We start from the raw sequence: 19839 nt of genomic DNA, 5'->3' as shown, positions 1-19839 counted from the left end.
GGGCCCCTCTACCAGAGCCTCCCAAGTTTGGGTGCTTGGAGGCTGTTTCAGTGGAGCTTTGTGGAGTCAGATCCTGAACTCTAGAAAATGCTCCTTCTGGCACATTGGAGCCTATCCTTCATCTCTCAAAGTATGCGGTACAAGATATACCTTTGCAGGCTGTATTCAAGAGTCCAGCCATGCAGTTGGAGGTGTTACAGTCCCCACAGGTCTTGTTTGTTAGCATAACTAGTAGGTAATCTCAGCAAGTTTCAAAGCCCAGTATCCTTGGTTTCTGGCATATTTAGATGTACACTTGCAGACATTCCACATATACACGTATGCACATAACTTGTTGAAGTCTGGGTTTTTTTGTTTGACTTTTCTGTGGGGTCGGGGTTTTCATTTCCCGTGGGTGGGGGTTTTGGGTTAACTGATGGGGATAGTTTAGCCTGATGGTAGTTTGCCACCTGTCACTAGTAATTCATGTCTGTTTTTAACTGTAATGTCGCCTACAGTGGTGGGGGTGGCAGAAAACTTCCTAGTAAGATTACTGATTGGCAGGAGGTTAAGCTAAACTTTTCACTGCTTCTGCATCCCATGTGTCCCAGGGATCATTTGGAAATGCTGTGGTTCTGTAGTGCCAGACTGTTAATTCTTCCATGTTTACTGCAGAGCTGGTGCCATGTGCTTGGGCAGTGCTGATTGTAACTTGGAAGGCGTTTAATGTCACAATGATGTTCTCTCCCCAGGACTGCCCATGCAAAAGCCAAGGCAGAAGGAGCTGAACAGGCAGCTCAGGCCGCTAACAATGAATCAAGCCTAGCAAGGATGATGGCCAGGGAGCTCTCACCAGACTTCTACCAGCCAGGTAAGTATAGGAGCATCTTCTACTTCTCTCTGCTGCTGCTGTGTCCCTCTGGGGCAGGGGGGAGGCAGGCTCAAAGAGGAGCAGAGGGTGAGAGAGGCTTGAGCAAGTGCTGTGCAATTTCTCTGGTCAAGCACAGAGCATGAGCATAACCTGAGCGGGCCAATTTGCTCAGAGATACTCACCTAGAGACCCTTCCCCCGATGTCTTTTGCTTTTTGGGTCAACAGATGCTTGAAAGGACAGAGAGGAAATGAAACAAATTTATAATTAACTTGAATGGAACTAAAAGCCTATGTTTTTTCCTCTTGGTGGGTCCAACGATGCCCTCAGCTGCTGATGTGCATGGGCCAGGCTTGATTTCTTATAAGCAGTGGTGCACTCTCATGAGGCAAGGGCACGTGCTACAAAGGTTGATGGTTCCAATTCAGCTTTCACAGGGCACGTCTACACATTGCCATATGACAATGTTGCTACAACGCCATGTTTTAGTACTTCCAAAAGTAACTACTGCACCCTGCATGTGGCACATGGTTAGATTTTGCCGCTACCTCGCTGTAGTGGTGTACTACAACAGGGGAGCGTGCTGCTACAGCAACATAGTTGCTGATCATGTGTAGACCCATGTGATCGCTACATCGCCGTAGCGCCGTACTGCAACGTAGCATGTCACTACATCACCCGTAGGGCGGTGTGTAGGCATGCCCATAGACCTGCACTTTGGGTGACTCCCAGAGCAGATAACTGTTCAAGCTCCTGTATATTTTTCCAAAGCTGTTGTTAACTAGCTTTGTTATCTCTAGCAAGTCCCTCTCCTCTGTGCCTGACTGTATGAAGACGCTTAGTAATTTGCCTCAGGTACTACAGTAAGCCAAAGGCAGAACAGAACTCACCAGCTGTGACTCCCAGTCATATTTATTAGTCACTGAACTGTATTTCCCTACCTCTCTTGCCACTTCAGGACCTTGAGGACTAGAGTGATCTCTTTTATCAAAATATAAGAACAGGACACATAATAGGAAAGGAAAATTGCTTATCGCTACAATGTAGAGACATTCTTCAGAATGAAGAAGAAGCCTCAGAGGTTTTGCCCAGATTCCCTGCTGTCTGTTTTTGTCTTTGGCTGTAATAGCCTGCAAGACTGCCGTTGGTGGAAGGTTTCCCATTCCTGCCCCTTACAAAGCAGGATAAGTTCTGTTGTTGCTGGCTTTAGGTTGGGAATCACCATACACCTTGGCGTGTCTATAAGCCAAGGTATGACACTTCAGTTAACAATAGCTAAACATCATTTGATCCCAGCATGAGACCTATCAGCTGTTATTCATGGCCCCACAATTCACCCAACCATACTGGAGTATTTATAGCCTACAAGTAAAAGGAAATTTGAATTCCCAGTGTGTTTTTTTTCTTCCTAAGATATATATCTTCTTTGGGTCTGTGATGATTCTATAGCATAATTTGCACCATCTTATGAAATGGCCTCAGTGGCTGAAACAGCAAGTATCTTCTTGCTTCAAGCCTCAGGTACCTGAATCTTTTAAAAAGCTCTGTGTATTTAGGTTCACATAAGATTCTTGCATTTTCTAGCATTCACATTTCTTTTCTTACTCATTTTCAATACAATTTAATTTTTTTGGATTGAGAGAATGGGGAACAGAAAAATAAAAATGATGCAGACCTACCAGGAGAACATTTCTATTAACCAAGACACATCAGCGCACATTTTTGTGCACACTGGGCTTCCATCGCACTGCTCTGGTAATAGAAGAGGGCTGGAAAGGAGTGGAAGTGCAGCGTAACCAGGAACCTGGCTCAGCTGAAATCAAATTCTTATCTAGTGCCATACAGAGGCTAATCTCTCCCAGTTTGTGTCCATCTTTCTGATTTCAGAATGTTTCCCCTCTCTTATCAAGCCTTATTTTGTCAGTTTTTAAACAATGCAAACTCCAATTTGTCTGCAGCTTCAGGTTCAAGTGGATAAAATAAAGAGCCTGAAATGTACACAAAGGAAAATAAATATGAATTCTCTCTTGCATGGTTTCAATTTCATAGTAGCAAGCTCCATGGGTTCTCAGCATGGGACATTTTAATCAGTCACTGTTGGCAGTGCTTTTTCACCAGGCAGTGATTGCACAGAGCTAGTAGTGTGCTGTTTAGAGAGAAAGAGAGAGAGAAGGTGGAGGTGATGGAATGAGGCAATATCCTCAAAGGACATTGATTTTTCCTGTGTAAATTATTCAGAGGGAGAAGACGGCACCAGCTGAGAGGTGAGGAACTCAAGGCGGGTGGGGGGCCAGCTGAGCACTATTTTGAGGAGACTGAACAACTGGTGAAATCGTCTCCAAATAATCTAGTGGCAGCCAGAAATAAATGGCCCTGATGGGGCTCCGTCTGATTGACAGGAGCGCGCAGGAAGGGCAAGGCAGCTAAAATAAATTCTCTACTTCTCCCCCACCACCACCTTTAGTAGGAGTTGGCCTGTGTGGCCCAGAGTTAGGAGGAGACAAATCACACCATTGATTTATTGGAGGGAAAAAATCAGCAAACTCTAGTCTCCAAGCTCCGAACCCTAGTCAATACTTGGGGAGACAAGAAGTACCAGACAGCCCACCATGAGAAAACTGGAAGCCCCTCACCCCTGGAGCACATACATCATGACATATTTCTACTTCTTCAAAGGTATTTTAGAGCTAGCCATGTGATACTGTAATCAAAGCCAGCTGTGGATGGTATGACAGAGGCAAACATCATTATTCGCAGTGAATAAAGCACTTGGTTGCACACTCCTTTTTCAGCTCCCAAAGTGTCCATGAGCTGCATATACTTATCTCTAATTATTCTTACTGATGTTTTGTGGAGCACCTGGAGCCCCAGTCCCAGAGCACGACCCCAGGATGGTGGGCACTTTACACAAACAGTTCAAAACAATTTGCCAAGTGCATCTTGCCAGAAGTTTTTGCCCTGCTAGTCAGCCACAAGCAGCAAACTACATTCAGGTTGCTTACAGATGTGAACAATACCCCCCCTGCCCCCTCCCCCCCCAACAAGTGCTTTACTTTGAACTTGATCCCCACACCAAGCACAGCACATGCCTACAAGAGGCGTTATGTTAGTTTATCAGCTCACCCAGTGTGTGTATAGATCTTGTGCTTCAGCGCGGCTTTTTGGCATTTTTATCTAATAGCTGGTTGAATCGGCTATTCAATAAAAGCGCCAAAAAGCCTTGCTGAAGCGCATGATCTATACAGATGCTGGGAAGCTGGGCCCAACTAATGTGCTTCCTATTTTGATAAAATGTGTTTTTGTTTATTTGGTTTTTTTTCACATCTGTCAGCAGCCACTGTGTTCAAAATGCAGACTGTCCTCACTAGACCCATACAGCATCTGTACATTTCTGTTCTCTGATCCACCAAGCGTAGCTTTCAGAATCAGGCTTCTTTTCTAAATATCTGTGATCCCAAATTCAAAATTTGATCTACAGGAATGATGTCGTCAAATGGTCCCATAAGATTCACTGTTACTGCCAGGAAATGTGTTTGCTGAAGAACTGGCAGACAGTGAACCTAAAAGGAGTGTGAACTCAGTGGATCCCCCCCTTTAGTTCAGTGAATAGTCACACACATGCTTTATATAAGTTCCAAGTTCTGATGTACATTTGGTTTGCTTGCTGTAGCGTGAACAGGATTTTTGGCTATCCTACTATCTGCCGCAGACACCCTCTTCTCTCTACCAGTTTTCCTAAGCATTTCTGGAATGGTTGTTGTGACAAGTTTTGTAACCATATGGTGTGGAAGCGAACTGTGCTAGACTCCCTGGAGGAGTGACAGGGACTATTGGATAGAGCCCGATACTTGGTATCAGGACACCTGGGTTCTACTGCTCTGTGGCTAAACTGCCGTATGACTCCGGGCTGATCGTCTTCCTGATCGTCTTCCTGAAGGTCTTCAAGATGGGGATTCTCCCTTGTCAAATATATGTACAGCACCTAACACCACAGGCTGCGTCCCCACGAGCAGGAATGTGCGTTTGCCCAAGGACAAGTAGCAGCGGCACCCCTTGTGTCACAGCACAGCAACTGCGGTGGCCCCAGCAGCCTCACTTGGGGTGCTGGTGGCCTCGGGGAGCTGCAACTGCGGCACTCCTGTAGCAGGGATCCTGGCTGGCAGCTGCAGCACAGCTCTGGCTGGCCAGGCTCTGTTTAGGATGGCACACATTGTTGCCACATGCCCTGCCCCACTTTTTGGGGGTTTTTTTACCCTAGTGATCCAGGGGTCAAGAAACGCCCCCGCACTGAAAAGTAGCAGTGTGGGGAAAGCCTGCATGTGTGGTGTGTGGTGCCACAAGGTGGTCTGCGACATCACGTACCACACATCCACGCTCATCTGGACATGGCCACAGGGGCAGCTTAGGCACCACTGTTATATAAATAATAAGAACAGCCAGGACTGTGTGTGGCAGGAATTCCACATCCCACTCTTGTGGGGCAAGGGATAAGGTACCTCTGTACCCTCAATTTTGCATTCTGCCTTTGGCATCTAGCAGAGGCCCACTAGCACACTTTAAGACATAAGCAGGTCAGCTTGGTTAGGGCACTCTTTGCCCAGGAGTAATGAGAAGTAAGGATTTACTGACAGACAAACAATAATTTAGCCCATGGTAATGTTACCAAGAGATGATGACAAGTCAGCAAGTCAGACAAGGACAGAGTGAAACTTAAATCCTGGAGTCACCTTGTGTCATTGCATCGAGTCGTCTCGCTGCTGTTCCAGGCTGGATCTCTGTGCCACAGGTCACTTAGCTGGACATTTCACAGGTGCTGTCCCTGCAATCCTGAGTGACACAATTTTCTTTTCCTGCACAAATGCATGAAAAGCAAAACACCTAGTATAGCTTGCCTCAGTTTCCCCATTGCTTTCTGTTTAACAGGCAGCATCAGAGGTGGAGATCAGACTGCGTGTCCACTGCATGGCCAGTCCCTTCCAAAACCATACTCTGATTTAAGGTGTTTAGATAAACTGTAGAAAATCTCCAATGATGCAAGATGCTTGTACAGTGCTTTCTTCAAGCATGGAGAAGTAAACATATGGAAAGTTTATTAAGAGGAGGATTTTCTCTTGGGTTCTTCAGGCTACCCTTTCGTCTGGACTGGGGTGCCATCGTCAGCAAAAGCCCCAGCTGGTTAAGTCTGTCATTTGAGGTAAAGCAGCAGGGCTGTTAATCTAAGCACAGAAAATGAAAAAGACATGTTGGTCTAGGGGGAACATGGAGGAAATAAAATAAGATAGTCAGAGTCAGAAAAATTTTCCTCTTTCTGTTAACTAGTTAGTTTGAAATGGACTGCTGGTGCCAAGGTGAATGCCAGTCTGAAATGGGAAACTGTTAAATTCCCCATAGCATCTGCTGACCTTGTGAAACACAGGGGAAAACCATAAAATCAGAACTGTCCTTCAAAATACAGGGGGGAAGGGGGAGCAGGTTACAACCAGCCTGCAGGGTCACTCCCCAGCTATTGATCTGAACTGTCTCCTCTTCCATTAGCCAGTCCCCCTGCCCCAAATGGGCTTCAGTTCATGAGCTAAGTTACTTGAACTCAGAGATAGATATAGACTGCATGACAAATAGCACAGAGAGTTCTCCCTTAAGCTGTGGGAATCAGCCAGCACACCCAATGTGAGGTAATTTATCCTAGGGTAGGACTTTGGCAAAGTGACAGTCTTGGCCTGCAGTCTGTGAGTAGGTGCTACTTCTAACTGTTGAGAGCAATCCTGGTCCGTCCAAGTACACTACAGGCTCTTTCCTGTCTGCAGTGTATGTGATTCAGCAAACACCCAGAGCCCGTCTTTCCAAAAAGATCCTTTTTATGTTTTTTTGTGGAGGGTATTTATTGTTGTTGTTCCTGTTGGTAAAAAATGGGTCCGTGCTGCATATTAATAACTACAAACTTGCCTCTGGTCTGCATCCACAAATGAGGTAGTTTGGTGTTTTATATTTGCACTTGTCCTTAAGTTCAAGCTCAAAAATATAGGGGCACAGACAGCTACCAGGTGATGACACATCTGAAAACAAAGCTTCTTTTGCTGATGTGTGCTGAGAAATAGTGGAAGAGGCTATGGAGTATCTATTCATTCATGGCCATTAGCTCATGAGAACCAGGAAATGGGTAGAAAACAACCAGCTGCTCCTACATAGTGCTGAACGTTGCTTTCCTTCTCCCTGCAGGCCCTGAGTACCAGAAGAGGAAGCTGCTCCAGGAAATTATGGAAAATGCTGAGAACATTGTAAACATGGAAGAGGAAATACCACGCAAAGAAGGACCTCCGCCTCCTTCAACCCCCCGTGAGAGCCCTCAGCTGCACGAGAAAGACACTGCCCACCACAAGGAGAGTCCTGTCCAGACACCATCGCCGGGTCCGGCTGGTACATCCCCAGCAGCAAAGCAGGCTAAGCAAAGTTCCCAGAAGGATGGCTTTCTCAGCCCTGGCAGCTGGAATGCCAGTCATGGGGGAAGTAGGCCCAATACACCATCCAATGCACTCTTGGCACACGGGGAGAAATCAGCAGCCAATGGCAGACCTGCATCCCGGAGCCCCAGCCAGCACAGCAACGTGAGGACTTCGACAGACCAGATGGAGATCAAACCCCTCCAGAGGATAACGAAAGAACCTGATGTTGAATTATACCAAGGCTATCACAGCTATGCCGTGAGGACCTCCCCGGTCACTCCACCCCTGGACTATGAGGAAGAGCCATTCCCTGAGCCCAGATCACCTACCAAATCAGCCTCTCCAGAACCAAGAGCTGAAAGGAGGGCTGTTGAACACAAAGCAGAACCCCAGAGGCAAGGGGGGACACCCATCATGCAGCAGGAGCCAGCACATGAAGAGAAACCTGTGCCCAAAGAAGAACCAAAACCAGAGCAGCACAAGCCAGAGCCCAAGCATAAAGAGCCGAAGCAGCACCATCCACCTGAGCACAAGGTTGCCACAAAAACAGAACCTGTAACTGAAGCCAAGGCTGAGCGAAAGACTGAAACCAAAGCTCTGGCTAAACTTGAGCCTAAGGTGGTAACTAAACAGGGACCTCCTGAAGCAGAGGCACAGGAAGCGGAAGAATTTGAAGAGGTGATATTGTATGGTGTTTTTAATACAAGGGGAATTTGTGCTGGTTTTCAAAGCAGCCTATGCATCAGTTCAGTGGCAGGAGGCTTGCAGACCCCTCACCCATTCACACGCGCAAATTCGGGAAATAAATTTGCATGGTCACATTAGGAAAGCTGGCTCAATAATTTGACTTCTGGTGAAGCAACTTTCCAGCAATTTAATTTTAAATTAATTTAATTGTAATTCAGACTAGATGTTCACTTAAAATCAGTGAAACTCTGAAAGATCTCTGGAATAATTCTATCCATACCCAAAGAAGGGCTTTCTAGTTGGAACAGGTTCAGGACACTGGTCATTGGTCTGTAACTGTAAGAAGTGAGCAATGACTAGTAGAAGGTAAAGCTCATGGAGGCTTGAAAGTTTAGAGGCTTTCCCATATCTTTTTTTAACTTAAAACTTGTCTGTAAAATTAGCTTTTCTCTTGTACTACCACAAGGAGAATATTTCTCGTCTTCAGTTGTTTCTGCTTCTAGTCTCAGGTGAAATACATCATGGGATGTCTTGTTAAAAATATGAATTTATGTTAACGTAGGATAAGCCTGGGGTTTGACTTTCTGACTCCAGGTTCAGATGATGGTTCAGGCCAGTTACATTTTTTATTGTATTGTATTTATATATGATTTTATTTTGTTTCTATCTGCATGCCTTCCACTCTCATGTATTTATGTCCACAGGACTACCAGGATATTGCCTGTTTTACAGATAAGGAACCGAGGCACAGAAAGATTAACTGTAGAAGTAATGAGTGATTTTATGAGCCTCATTTTCACAGGGTGCCCCACCTGAGACAATGCAAAGACCCCTGCTTCTCAGAAAGGGTTCAACACCCTCCCTCTAAATATTCCCAGGCTATCCTCTCTAAATGGAAGACACCCAAAATCACTAGTTGTTTGCGGAAGCCTCTGCCTAAGTGACTTCTTCAGGGCTACATAGGAAGCCTGTAGCAAACTTGGGATTGAATCCAGGCTTCCTGAGTGCCAGACTAACACGCCATCCTGCATGATCCTTCAATCACAGGATAGGCCCCTGCCCTGACGCTGCGACCAGAAGCTGAATTTCCTTAGGTGCTTGTGGTTGTGTTCTCATGCCAATCTAAGATTACCAGCCACTCAGGACCCACAGTCCAGGGGGACATCCAGATCTAGGGATTTTGTTTGGGCTTAATGAAGGAATAAGCTACTAGAAAGTTATTTTATTCCAATCTGAGGCCCCAGTGACAGATATGAGACAGAGAATGATTATTATAGAGTCAGGTTTCTGTATAAATTGTCACTCTGGAAAGGAATCCAGTTATCAGTTAGCCTGACAGTAACATGCATTCAGATGAATTATTTCTTAGCAGTTCATCTCTTTCACTTCCAGACAATAACCAACCTTCCCTTGATCTTTGCAACATCAAGTGCAAGTGCCTCCTACACACACAATACAGCTCACAAATGGGATAGATGGGATCAGAATTTATCCACAGCTTCTGGTTCCAGGATGCCATGTGATCAGTGGCAGGCAGCTAGATGTTTTTTTAGATCTGTCATTTGTAAAAAAGTCAGTTCTTTGCCTCACAATAACTCCTGCAGCCAGCCCTGCCTCTAGCTCAGAACAAAATGGTCAGACATAAAGTTCTCCTCCACCTGCCTAGTGAAACATTCCTATCACTCTCTCACCATTGCAAGCACAGCTTTTGCTCTCCTCACCTAGAGGGTAATGAAAATTGTTGGCTCCTAGTTGCAAGACTTAGAAACTCAAAGAACACATCAAAAACCACATAGAACATAACATATCACAAGGAATGGCACCCCCTCCCCCATGTGTTAGTTTATTTTCTTTCTTTTGCCAGGTTAGGTAAACTGAAGGGACCACTGGTTTTTTGAGGCATCTCTCATATGTACCTTTTATCCCATATATTAATCTATGGGGGACCTACATGGATTAAAATATCCACTGACTGGTATCTTCTTTACAGTCTATTCTCTCATGTGCCTTGCAGGCCAATAGCTCTGTAGGAAAGAATCAATGAGTAAACAGCCCTGGAGCGTTTTGGGAACATGAAAGTTAAAGAACAATCTGCACCACTAGAGAGCTGTCATATTGTGTGTGTCTCAGGAGCTGCATCTTAAGGGAAACTGGGGTAGTCACTCTAGGAAGGCTGTGTCTGTACGGCAATCGGGAGGTGTGGTTGTAGTATAAATGAGCATCTCTGAGCTGGCTTTAGTCTAGCTAGCTTGAGCAGTGACGATGCAGTGGCAATAGCCATATTGACGTGCCTTGCGGGGGAGTGCTTAGCATTAGAATCCCATGCTTTCATTTGCTGGCTCGGACTCCTGTGCATCAAACATTTGGGTAGTAATTGCTGTTCTCAATAGAACTGACCAACACACCAGTAATTATACGGAAAAGTCTGTACGGTTTTGAATCTGGTCACTTGGCAGAGTGACCTGGATAGTATAAACCAATAGAACTGCCCATGTCAGGAGGCTTTGCTTCACATGTCATTTAAATTTCTTTCACATCTCTTGTTAATTATTACTTGTGCTAAGGTAGTGCCTGGGAGCATCAGTCACAAAGCTGGTCTCCATTTTGCTGGGTATGGTACAAACACAGGACAGAAAAAGATAGTTTCAGCTCTAAAGAACTTAATGCGTGGCTTAAATATACAGGATATGATGTCAGTGTGGTACTATGTGCTGGTGGACGTGCCATGGACATTGGATTCTTGTGAGCTGTGAGAGCAATGAATGGCTGGTGCCGAGTTTGTATCACACACAGACAACAAGGACTTTGGCATCCCCTGGGATTTTAGAAATACACCACTAAATCCTTTCCATGAAGTTTTGTCTGTAGAGTCCTTTGGATTACAAAGCATTGAGGGCCATTTAATCTAGACTGGGCATGTCGTTCATGCCAAGCAGTTGCCAGGTAGGTGTGGTGGTTGGGCTAGTTACATTTTCATGACATTTAGGAACTCAGAATTTCAAAATGTGGGAAAAAACAGGTATTTTCTGACATAATTTTCACATCTCCCATCTTTCACGTATGTCAGGGACACTAGAAAATTATAAAATGGGAGAGTGGGCTGATTTCTTTCTTTTGTACTAGGAATTCCTTGTGAGCTGAAACCTGGCATGAAAAAAAATTCAAGTTCATTTTGAAGCTGCTATAGATAAACACATCTGTAGATCATTTCGTTTGATTAAAGCGTGTTTTATTTTTAGATCTTTGGGATTGGTGCAATTTACCTTGTTATTTGGAAAAAGCAAAATTTGGACAGCTTTTCCTCTGAAATGAGGACAGTTTAACCAAAATAACATTCAGTTTTCATCATAAAATCTACAAAATTGCAAACGGGAATAATTTGTGCATGAAATTTTGAAAGGAGGCTTGCAAGTTGTTTCTACATGACCAGAGGCTGCTTTGATCTGATGTAATCTCAGCATGGTTAATTAGGGAAAGAGCTTTAATTAGGAGATCAAGGCTGGGAGTTAATGTATATTTAACAGTGTTGAAAATCAGGCCAGTTATTTAGATGCCTAAGCTTTAGGCATCTGTTTTGGATAGAAAAGGCTTACATCTCTTTTGAATATGTTAGTAATCAAGGTAATCATATCTGTCCTCAGTCTGAGTCTGGTGGATAATATTCTGCTTTGCATTTTTCCTCTAGGGACCTAACACAATCATGATCTGCATGGTCATCTTACTGAATATTGGTCTGGCCATCTTATTTGTACATTTTCTGACATGATGTGCCCCTCAGACAAGGTAAGAACAATAAATTCAATGAACTGGAATATTAGCAAAAGAAAATTCTCTACCTCCTTTTTTAACATTTCAAAGAAAGAAAGATTTAAATTTGGATCCTTTAATAAATGACCAGCTTAACTGAGTGGATAGATAATTCATAGCAAATATACATTCAATATGTGTAATATCTTTTTATGTTTCCAGTTAGTCTGCAGGCAGATTGAGGTTCTCAGATTTATACATTGTCAGGACTTTTTGTGAAATAACTATATACATTTGAAGAAAAAAGATTTTCCAGATTGTTAAGCAACTGAATACTTCTATTACTCCATGGTCACGTCTACACGTCACCCTACATCGCTGCAGTGACGTTCTACGTCGCTGTACAATACGCTACAGTGATGTAGTGATCATATGAGTCTACACATGACTGGCAGCTAGTTCACCGTAGCAGCATGCTCCCTCATTTTAGTGTGCTGCTACGGCCAAGTAGCACCTAAAACTAACCGTATGCTGTGTGCATGGCACTGTATGGACAGTTTAGTATAGTAAAAGCTGCGTTATCCGGCACCTTACTAACCGGCATGCCAGTTGATGCAGCAAAAGCGAAACCGGAAGTGCCCACCGTGGCACTTCCAGTTTTGCCGAGCCCCCACAGCCTGGGACAAAGCAGATTGTGCTGCTGAGTCCCTATTGCCCGGGGCATAGCAGTCTTCCTCAGTGTGCCTGGGGTCACCCTCCCTTTCCCCTGGCATACTGACGTGACAGGAGGGGTGGTGGCACGCCAGACGCGGTGGGAGGGATGGCGGCCCAAACAGGCAAAGATGCCTCTCAGGTGACTGGCATATTTGGTTATCTGGCACCCCCCCATTCCCCATGCGTGCCAGATAACAAAGCTTTTGCTGTACTTCCAAAAGGAAGTACTAAAGCATGGCGCAGGAACAACGTTGCCGTATGGCGACCTGTAGACACACTCCATGAGTCAAAACATGCCTAAATAGCATATCAAAGGGTGGAAGACCAACTACTGTGCTAGAACAATTTACTAACTTGAATGATTAATTCTCAATCAGCAGTTTGTTCATTAGGGATTTGTTTTCCAGCATTAAAAATTAAATGATTTTCATAGAGTACAAGTCACAGCATGTATGTTTGACCTCCCTCCCACCTCTGCCCATTGGAAGAAAGTGATCCAAAGAGTAAGACTTCCTCTGGAAGAACTTGTGATACAAATTGAAAATCACATTTCACTAATGTTCTGAAAAGTCACTAAAAATACGCTTTTTCCATTAATATTGTTGCCACCTAATTTGTATGCTAGTATATTTATGCAAACTCATGTTACTGCATTCCCTCATATTAACCAAAGCAGAATCAAAGGAAATTTGAATGGATATTGGTTACAATTTTATGTAGCTCTGATTAGCATCCATGTTAATCCTGTCAGTGCAGAGAATCCTAATTAGCAGCCTGGTCAAGAGTAGACTTACACTGAAGGAGACATGTCCTCATTATGCTGCAGTTCAAAGTGTAATTTGGAGGCTGAATGGTGGTGACTAGAGGCCCTGGGCTGAAACTGTGTAAGAAAAAATAATGACTCTGAACTCAAACCCTAATCCTGACCTAGTCTCAAGCCTGAAGCTGATATAAACGGGTGTCTCCTCAGCCCAGGTCAGCAAATCAAGCTCCCTTTCTGTTGGGACTCCAAGGAGATACAACTGATCAGTTAGAACACTGCTTTATTCATCTTAATCTATCGATCGTTGTTCAAATTGTGTGACTGAAGTCAACGTGGGAAATATGTTAACACGGTCATCCTTTGCATTGGAAAATGGCAGCTCCTAGTAATTAGATTTGGTTAAAGGCTTGACCCTTTGGTGAGGTAAGAGATTTTTTGTGACTGAATCTAGTTTTGCACAACCTCAGTAGGAATGGTTATGTGCTGGGTATAAGTACTGCTCCTTGTTGACTCTCCCACTGATCTTTGTCCAGAACAGGCATTGTCACTGATGGAATCCACAGACCTTAGCAGGGATTAGACTTGCGGCCCAGCGGAAACATCTAAGAGGACGTTAGTACCTCAGGTTCCACTGCAAACATGAACCTAAAAAGAACGTTTCTGCTAGCCTCAATGCTCTCAATCGGCGGCCAGCTTCTTTGGTCCATCAAGAAGAAGCCTGGATTTCTGCAGCCCATCTTCGCTCTTTCCTTTATATGAACAAGCCGTTGCCTTATAGTGTCCTCACCAAAGTCATCAGCTACTCTACAGTGCCAAGGAAGGGGAATTTTTCTGTAGTTGTAGACCCGTGAATGAGAACTCTCTTTCATGCACTCAAGTGCCCTGTGTCTTTTGACTCCCTTGGTTGCCTCAATGTAATTTATTTCCCAAAGAATAACAGTGAATACAAGGAGATAATGCAGTGTTCATGATAACCATGAGTATGCCTAATAGCCATGCCACGGAGGGATATTCAAACAAGTCCCCCAAACCCAAGAGTATTATGTCTCTTCTATTAGCAAAAGCCTCAGGCCACTTCCTCTGCTGTTACAGATTTCTAGTTAAATAGTGAAGCATACTGATAAGGTCTTGACCCCAAGTGAAGCAAGGAACTTCCTATAGAAAGCATATCCTTCAGGGAACCCATGCTAGTGATGTCCTAACACCTAAGTTATCACCCCAAGTGATGAATGCAAATTGTTTCTTCTCCTATCTTCTATAATCATTTCCTGCTTAAGGGCAACTGAAACTGGACTGCATAAAATGCAAGCAAACTCGATCCAGATGCCTGGATTGCACATGATGCTGCTGGAGAACCAGTAAGCAGGGTGCACTCGTTTGTTCATGTTTGACGGATCGGCCAATCCGAGGGCTTTCACTTGAGCAAGGAGTGCTGCAAATGCTAGTAGATGGAGACTGTGTCCATTTAAGGGCTAAGCAGCATCCAGACACCCTCTTGTTGCCAAGAGTTGTCTGTGTAATTAAAGAAGATCATCTAGCAGCAGATTACTCCACAGCTATAACTTGAGATGAAATAGATGTGCTGAACTCCTTTTCTTTAACACAGTGAAAATGGTGGAAGTTTCTATTACAGTGAGTGATTTACCTGGTGCCATCTTTAGGTATCACCAGTTCCTTCCCCTTCTAAATCTTGGCATGTAGGCCTGGCATCCCAGCATTGTTAGTCCAGTGAAACAAATATGTGTGAACAAATGCTCAAATATATGTATGAAACTATTACAATAAGAGGCCAGTTTATTCATGAAAAAAACAAAGCTGAGGAACTCAATAGACTCCAGTGTATCTGGCCCTGTGGCAGAAAAATACACGGAATACAGGCTTTGACCAGCAATAAAATAAAGAGGGAATAATGCTAGACCTTATTCTGTTGTCCTAAAGTTAAATGCCTTGGGGATACACAAGAGTCTTTATAAAGAGCTACAAACTGACTACAAAAGGGCTACATCCCTTTGGAATGAGACACTTCTACCATGATACTTGTGACTGTTATAGTGCAAGGATAAAAAGTCAGCACAGATGAAGTTACAGTTTAGTGTAAAACTGAGTGCTCAGATATTTCTTCCTTTTTAAAAGCAATATGCATTTTGTATCCATTTTTGAAGGTAATGAAAACCTGTATTTATAGTCAATTGTGCACCTCACTGTATACTGAAGTCCCACGGGGGGTGGGGCAGGGAGGGGGAAATGAGAGAATGTGAAGAATGAGGGGGAAATGATGTTTAAGTGGGGGGAGAAACAGTCATTTCCAGTTACCAAACTGTAAGGAGTTTAGATAGGGTGTGGCAGATGTTGAAGAGCTTAGTACAGATTAGAGACATGAAGGTAACAATTCTGTGTGGTTGTGGTATAATTTATCAGTTGTTGAAGTTAAAATTGTGATGTAGAGCAGTGGTTCTCAAACGTCTTTGTACCAGGACCCATTTGTAAACATTGGTGGCCAGTCCTGACCCAGTGCCCTGCACTCCCTACCCACTGCCCCCAGACTTGAGGCCCCCAGTCCCCAGTGTGTGGGATTGGGGTGGCGGGGGATCCCCCAGTCCCCAGTGTGTGGGACTGGGGTGGGGGTGGCATTAGGATCCCAAGCAGCCCCTTGCAAGCTGGAGCTCTGCCAGCCTGCAAGGAAAACCCGTGGTTTCCCACATTTGTCTCCTTTAAAGGAGAATCCATTTTAAAAGTTTGTTTGTGACCCATTCATAGATTCTTGCAACCCACGTTTTGGTCGCAACCCATGGGTTGAGAAATGCTGATATAGAGGAGTGACAGTAATTCTTTTCTCTTTCCTCTTTTTCCCTTTTCTTTTTTGAACCAAGTTTATTTTATAATGCTAGTTAGCTCAGGAACGTTGCCACAGTAGCAATTACATGATATTAACTGGTGAAAGAGAAGAGAATTTGAACCCTTTCTTGAATCCACATGGCTGTATCAGTCCTGAGAGAGCTGTCCGGCATGTCTTAGGACTTCCATGGGACACAGAGTAGTAGGAATTTGCTTCCTTTTTTCTTTTTCCTAATTATAAATGTATTGTAAACACCAGGCTCAGTTGCCTTGACATTTTATGCTCTGTTTGCTGGCAGTCAGTGGTCAGCTGCACAGCTTCTGTATACCAGCTGCTTTTTATAACCACATATATGATTACCTTTGGGAGACCTAAGAGGCCTTTATCTATCACAGAGCACAAAACTGATCTTTTCAAAAATCCTAAGGCCATTTCTCCCCCAGTTTTCTATGCATGTGATGTGCACTCAGCTATGTGCCTTGCTCCTAATAATGTTGTGAGAAAAGTAGGTAGATTTGCTTTTATGTGACATATATATAAATATATCCATATTTGCATGTGGATATATGTATATATACAATATTATAGCTCCTTAGGGATTTTGTTTCCTTAGATGCAGAGTAACAGATTTACCTCAAACTGCATGCTTTCCAAGCTGACTAAGATATGTTGTTAAACTTTTCAGGTCTTACGAAGCTACAGATATATTTCACTTGTCACAAGGAACACCTTCACCCCAGGTTTTGCAATCTGTGTACTACAATCTGTGTAACGCTGTCCAGAATTTTCTGTCAATTGTTTTGCTGGATTACGTGCAATAATAAACAGTTATCTGCTCACTTTATTTATTGTGCATTTTTAGAGTTTGGCCAGACTTAAATGAACAGTTAGGATTGTGTGGTCCAAAATTTGGTCTGCGGCACTTGTTTGGGTTTTTCCCCTTCCTCTCCTCTCTTGTATCTGTGTGCTTTCCAAGAGATATTTTATCCAAATAGGTGTTGTAGTTCTGGCTTTTAAAATACTTTGCTGGAAAACTCACAACACCCATGGAGATCACAAAACAGAGCATTGTGAGCTGCTCTGTGTCATGGATAGCCTTATAATACAGTATCAAGATCAGTGTAGACAATGCTTGAGGAGGAGGCCCTACAAGGAGAGGACCAGTGTACACAAGTCCTCTTGCAAAAGCAGGCCTGCGAGTGTGCATATGTCTACATGCCAGGCTTGGAAGCAGTTTAATTTCATGGAAAATATATTCTTTACAAAGCAGGCAGCCTACAGTCAGAATAGAACGGCAGAGACCAGCAAGGGGCTGGAATGTACCGTGTGGGAGCACTACAAAGGCTCCTCAGCTGCCCCAGGTTTGTTATTCAAGACTCCTCAGCTGCAAGGCTTGGTTCAGCCTAATGTGGAGTTTGGGTGACTGGAGAAATAAGAGAGACCCCCCCCCCTCCCCCCCAAGACATAACAGATAACTGTGAAACGATATACATGTTACTGCAAGGAAAGATTCCAAACCTAATACCCCGGAGAGATTCCAGTCCAGAAATACCAGCTGCAGTGTAGTATGGAGAGTCTGTAAAATAACTCCAGCAGAAAGAGAGCATGCCAGCAGAAAGGAGCAGTTGTCTTCCTATTTCCTTATGTTTTATGTGCTAGACCCCTCTACTGGAAAAGTGAGGCCATTACAGATTGAAGTGTGATATGCATAGTTGTCATGGCTAAGCCAAGAGGGGAGTAGGGGGTGAACATCTCTTTTGGGTGGGGTAGCTAGAAAATTGTAATGGAAGGGTGAAGACATAGGTAACAGGAACTGATCCTGTTAAGACTGGAAGCCCTTAGGGATGTGTGGATGGGATTAAAATTCTAGGGACATATTTTGAAAAGTGCTTAGCCTCTAGGAGCTCCCATCGTTCTCAAATGTGAAAGCTGAGTACTCCGGAAAATCTGGTCCTTGGCCTCTCTACTAGGGCCCTCCACGCTTGCCTATAGGCTAGCGCAATTGCAACTGAAGGAGTTAAATTCTTCAAAGTGCAAGGGTTATGATTCAGGACCATAGGTCATATAGCAGAAGAAAAAGATGAGTGAATTCATTGCTGCCACTCAAAGGGAAAAGGTCAGATTACAGGCCCGTTAAATATTTTTCACATAAACCCACAAAGGATGAAATAACAATGCACGGGGGCAATAAGAAACCTCAGCCTTGGTACCCCCAATGTAGGACTCTGCATGTCTGGATACTGACTCTTGATACAGTCTCTGCACCCCTAGTTCCCCAGCAAAGGACCCTCTCACCCTCCCATCCACACACTAGACTCTATATAGGCTCCAGACTTATAGTTGAAACCCATTACTCAGTGGTTGACATCTGAAATCTTTGGGCCAAAATTTGAATTTGTTTTCCTTACCACAGGGTGGCACAAAGGATGCTTGGCAGCCAACGTGCAAGCAAACTGCACTACCCAATGCACAAAACTTTTAAGCTATAGGAGTCTCTGGGCAGCAGCTGCTGATACGCAGCAAAAAAGCAAGCTCAACAGGCAGATTGCTGCAAGCAGCAAAGGTGAATTGTCAGTACACACTCCAACCCAAGCACCTGAGTGGAACCAGAATCATAGCTACAAGCTAGCTAGAGCCATAGCTTCAGGTGAGAGTCATGTTTGACTGTTGCCTCATCCAGGGCACATTGACTCCTGCTTGAAAGAGGCCTCACTTTCTAAAGGCTGGCTCATGGTCTGTATGCATGCGTGTATATAATCACCCTCACATTTTATGTATTTGCATTTTCAAATTAATATAATTATAGCTATAGGAAGGCTGTATGGCTTCTGCATTTGGTGCTGGTTAATGCATTTGGTGCTTGTTCAGTTTGGGTTTTCATATTCCAAGGAGGACATTGATAAATTGGAGAAGACTCAGAGAAAGATCGAAACATACCTTACAGATGCTCAACAGCTCAATCTACTTCCCAAGGGGTGCGTCTACATGTGCTATTAAGGTGATTGAATAAACTCCAGCATAGTTCACACAAGAGTTTATTGCTCCTGGGCATGCTGTTTGCACGTGCGCCCAGGACAGCAGCATGTTGTCCCAGGACAGAGCAGCCCTGGCTGGCAGGGGGACCCAGGGATCAGCCTGCTAGACTGGGGCTGCTCTAACCCAGCTCAACATGCTGCAGGGGGGCTAGCTGGGGCACGAGAGTGCTTCAGTGTGGGGCTAGCTGGCAGGCAGCCCCCTCACTGAAGCACCCTCGTACCCCAGCAGCTCCAGCAGCGTCTACATGTGCATTGCGATGAGGTAAATAACTCTGCAGTAGGATAGTATTAGTGTTTAGCAGTACTATCCTACGGTGGAGTCAATTAGTTTACTCCATCCTGACAGCACCTCGCATGTAGACAGTGGCGTTTTACTGTGGAGCTACTTAGGCAACTGCAGTAAATGTTTCGTGTAGAGGTACCCAATGAGTAGAGCAAGAGGGGGCTTTCATCCTGTTCTGCTCTAAATGTATTATCTCTGTTTTGTTCAGTGCCAAGCACAATGGGGCCATAGTCCAAGGTCGAGGCTCTTTGGTACGACAACAATACAAATAACCAGTAATACGTTTATAGCTGTGTGTGAAAACATTAAATACAGAGAAACTGTGAGATAATCACCCTCTTGGGAAAATATACAGGGAACTGGCAGCACTTCTAACATACAAATTCACCCACTTCCACATGCACCTCAGAGGTACAACAGAAATGACTGAAGGAGAGTAATGGATGACCTAATACATGCATTTCACATAAGCATAAGCAAAAGAA

At 44.2% G+C, this 19839-nt stretch overlaps 1 protein-coding gene across 3 annotated transcripts in view; it reads left to right on the top strand.

Annotated features, from left to right (window-relative positions):
* Positions 1–16880, top strand: part of JPH2 (junctophilin 2) — a 67282-nt gene extending 50402 nt beyond the window's left edge. For 2 of the 3 annotated variants that reach the window (XM_006275231.4, XM_059733177.1), the window contains exons 3-6: positions 732–850; positions 7066–7967; positions 11662–11759; positions 13734–16880. In XM_006275231.4, coding sequence (XP_006275293.1) covers positions 732–850; positions 7066–7967; positions 11662–11742 — 1102 coding nt within the window. In that variant the 3' untranslated portion in view covers positions 11743–11759; positions 13734–16880. Of the gene's footprint in view, positions 1–731; positions 851–7065; positions 7968–11661; positions 11760–13733 lie in introns of those variants that run through there. The other variant, XM_059733178.1, reaches the window with a different exon arrangement.
* The last annotated feature ends 2959 nt before the right edge of the window (positions 16881–19839 follow it).

This window comes from Alligator mississippiensis, chromosome 9, assembly GCF_030867095.1.
Source record: "Alligator mississippiensis isolate rAllMis1 chromosome 9, rAllMis1, whole genome shotgun sequence".
Classification (NCBI taxonomy): Eukaryota; Metazoa; Chordata; order Crocodylia; family Alligatoridae; genus Alligator; species Alligator mississippiensis.
This window is presented reverse-complemented; position numbering and strand designations above follow the sequence as displayed.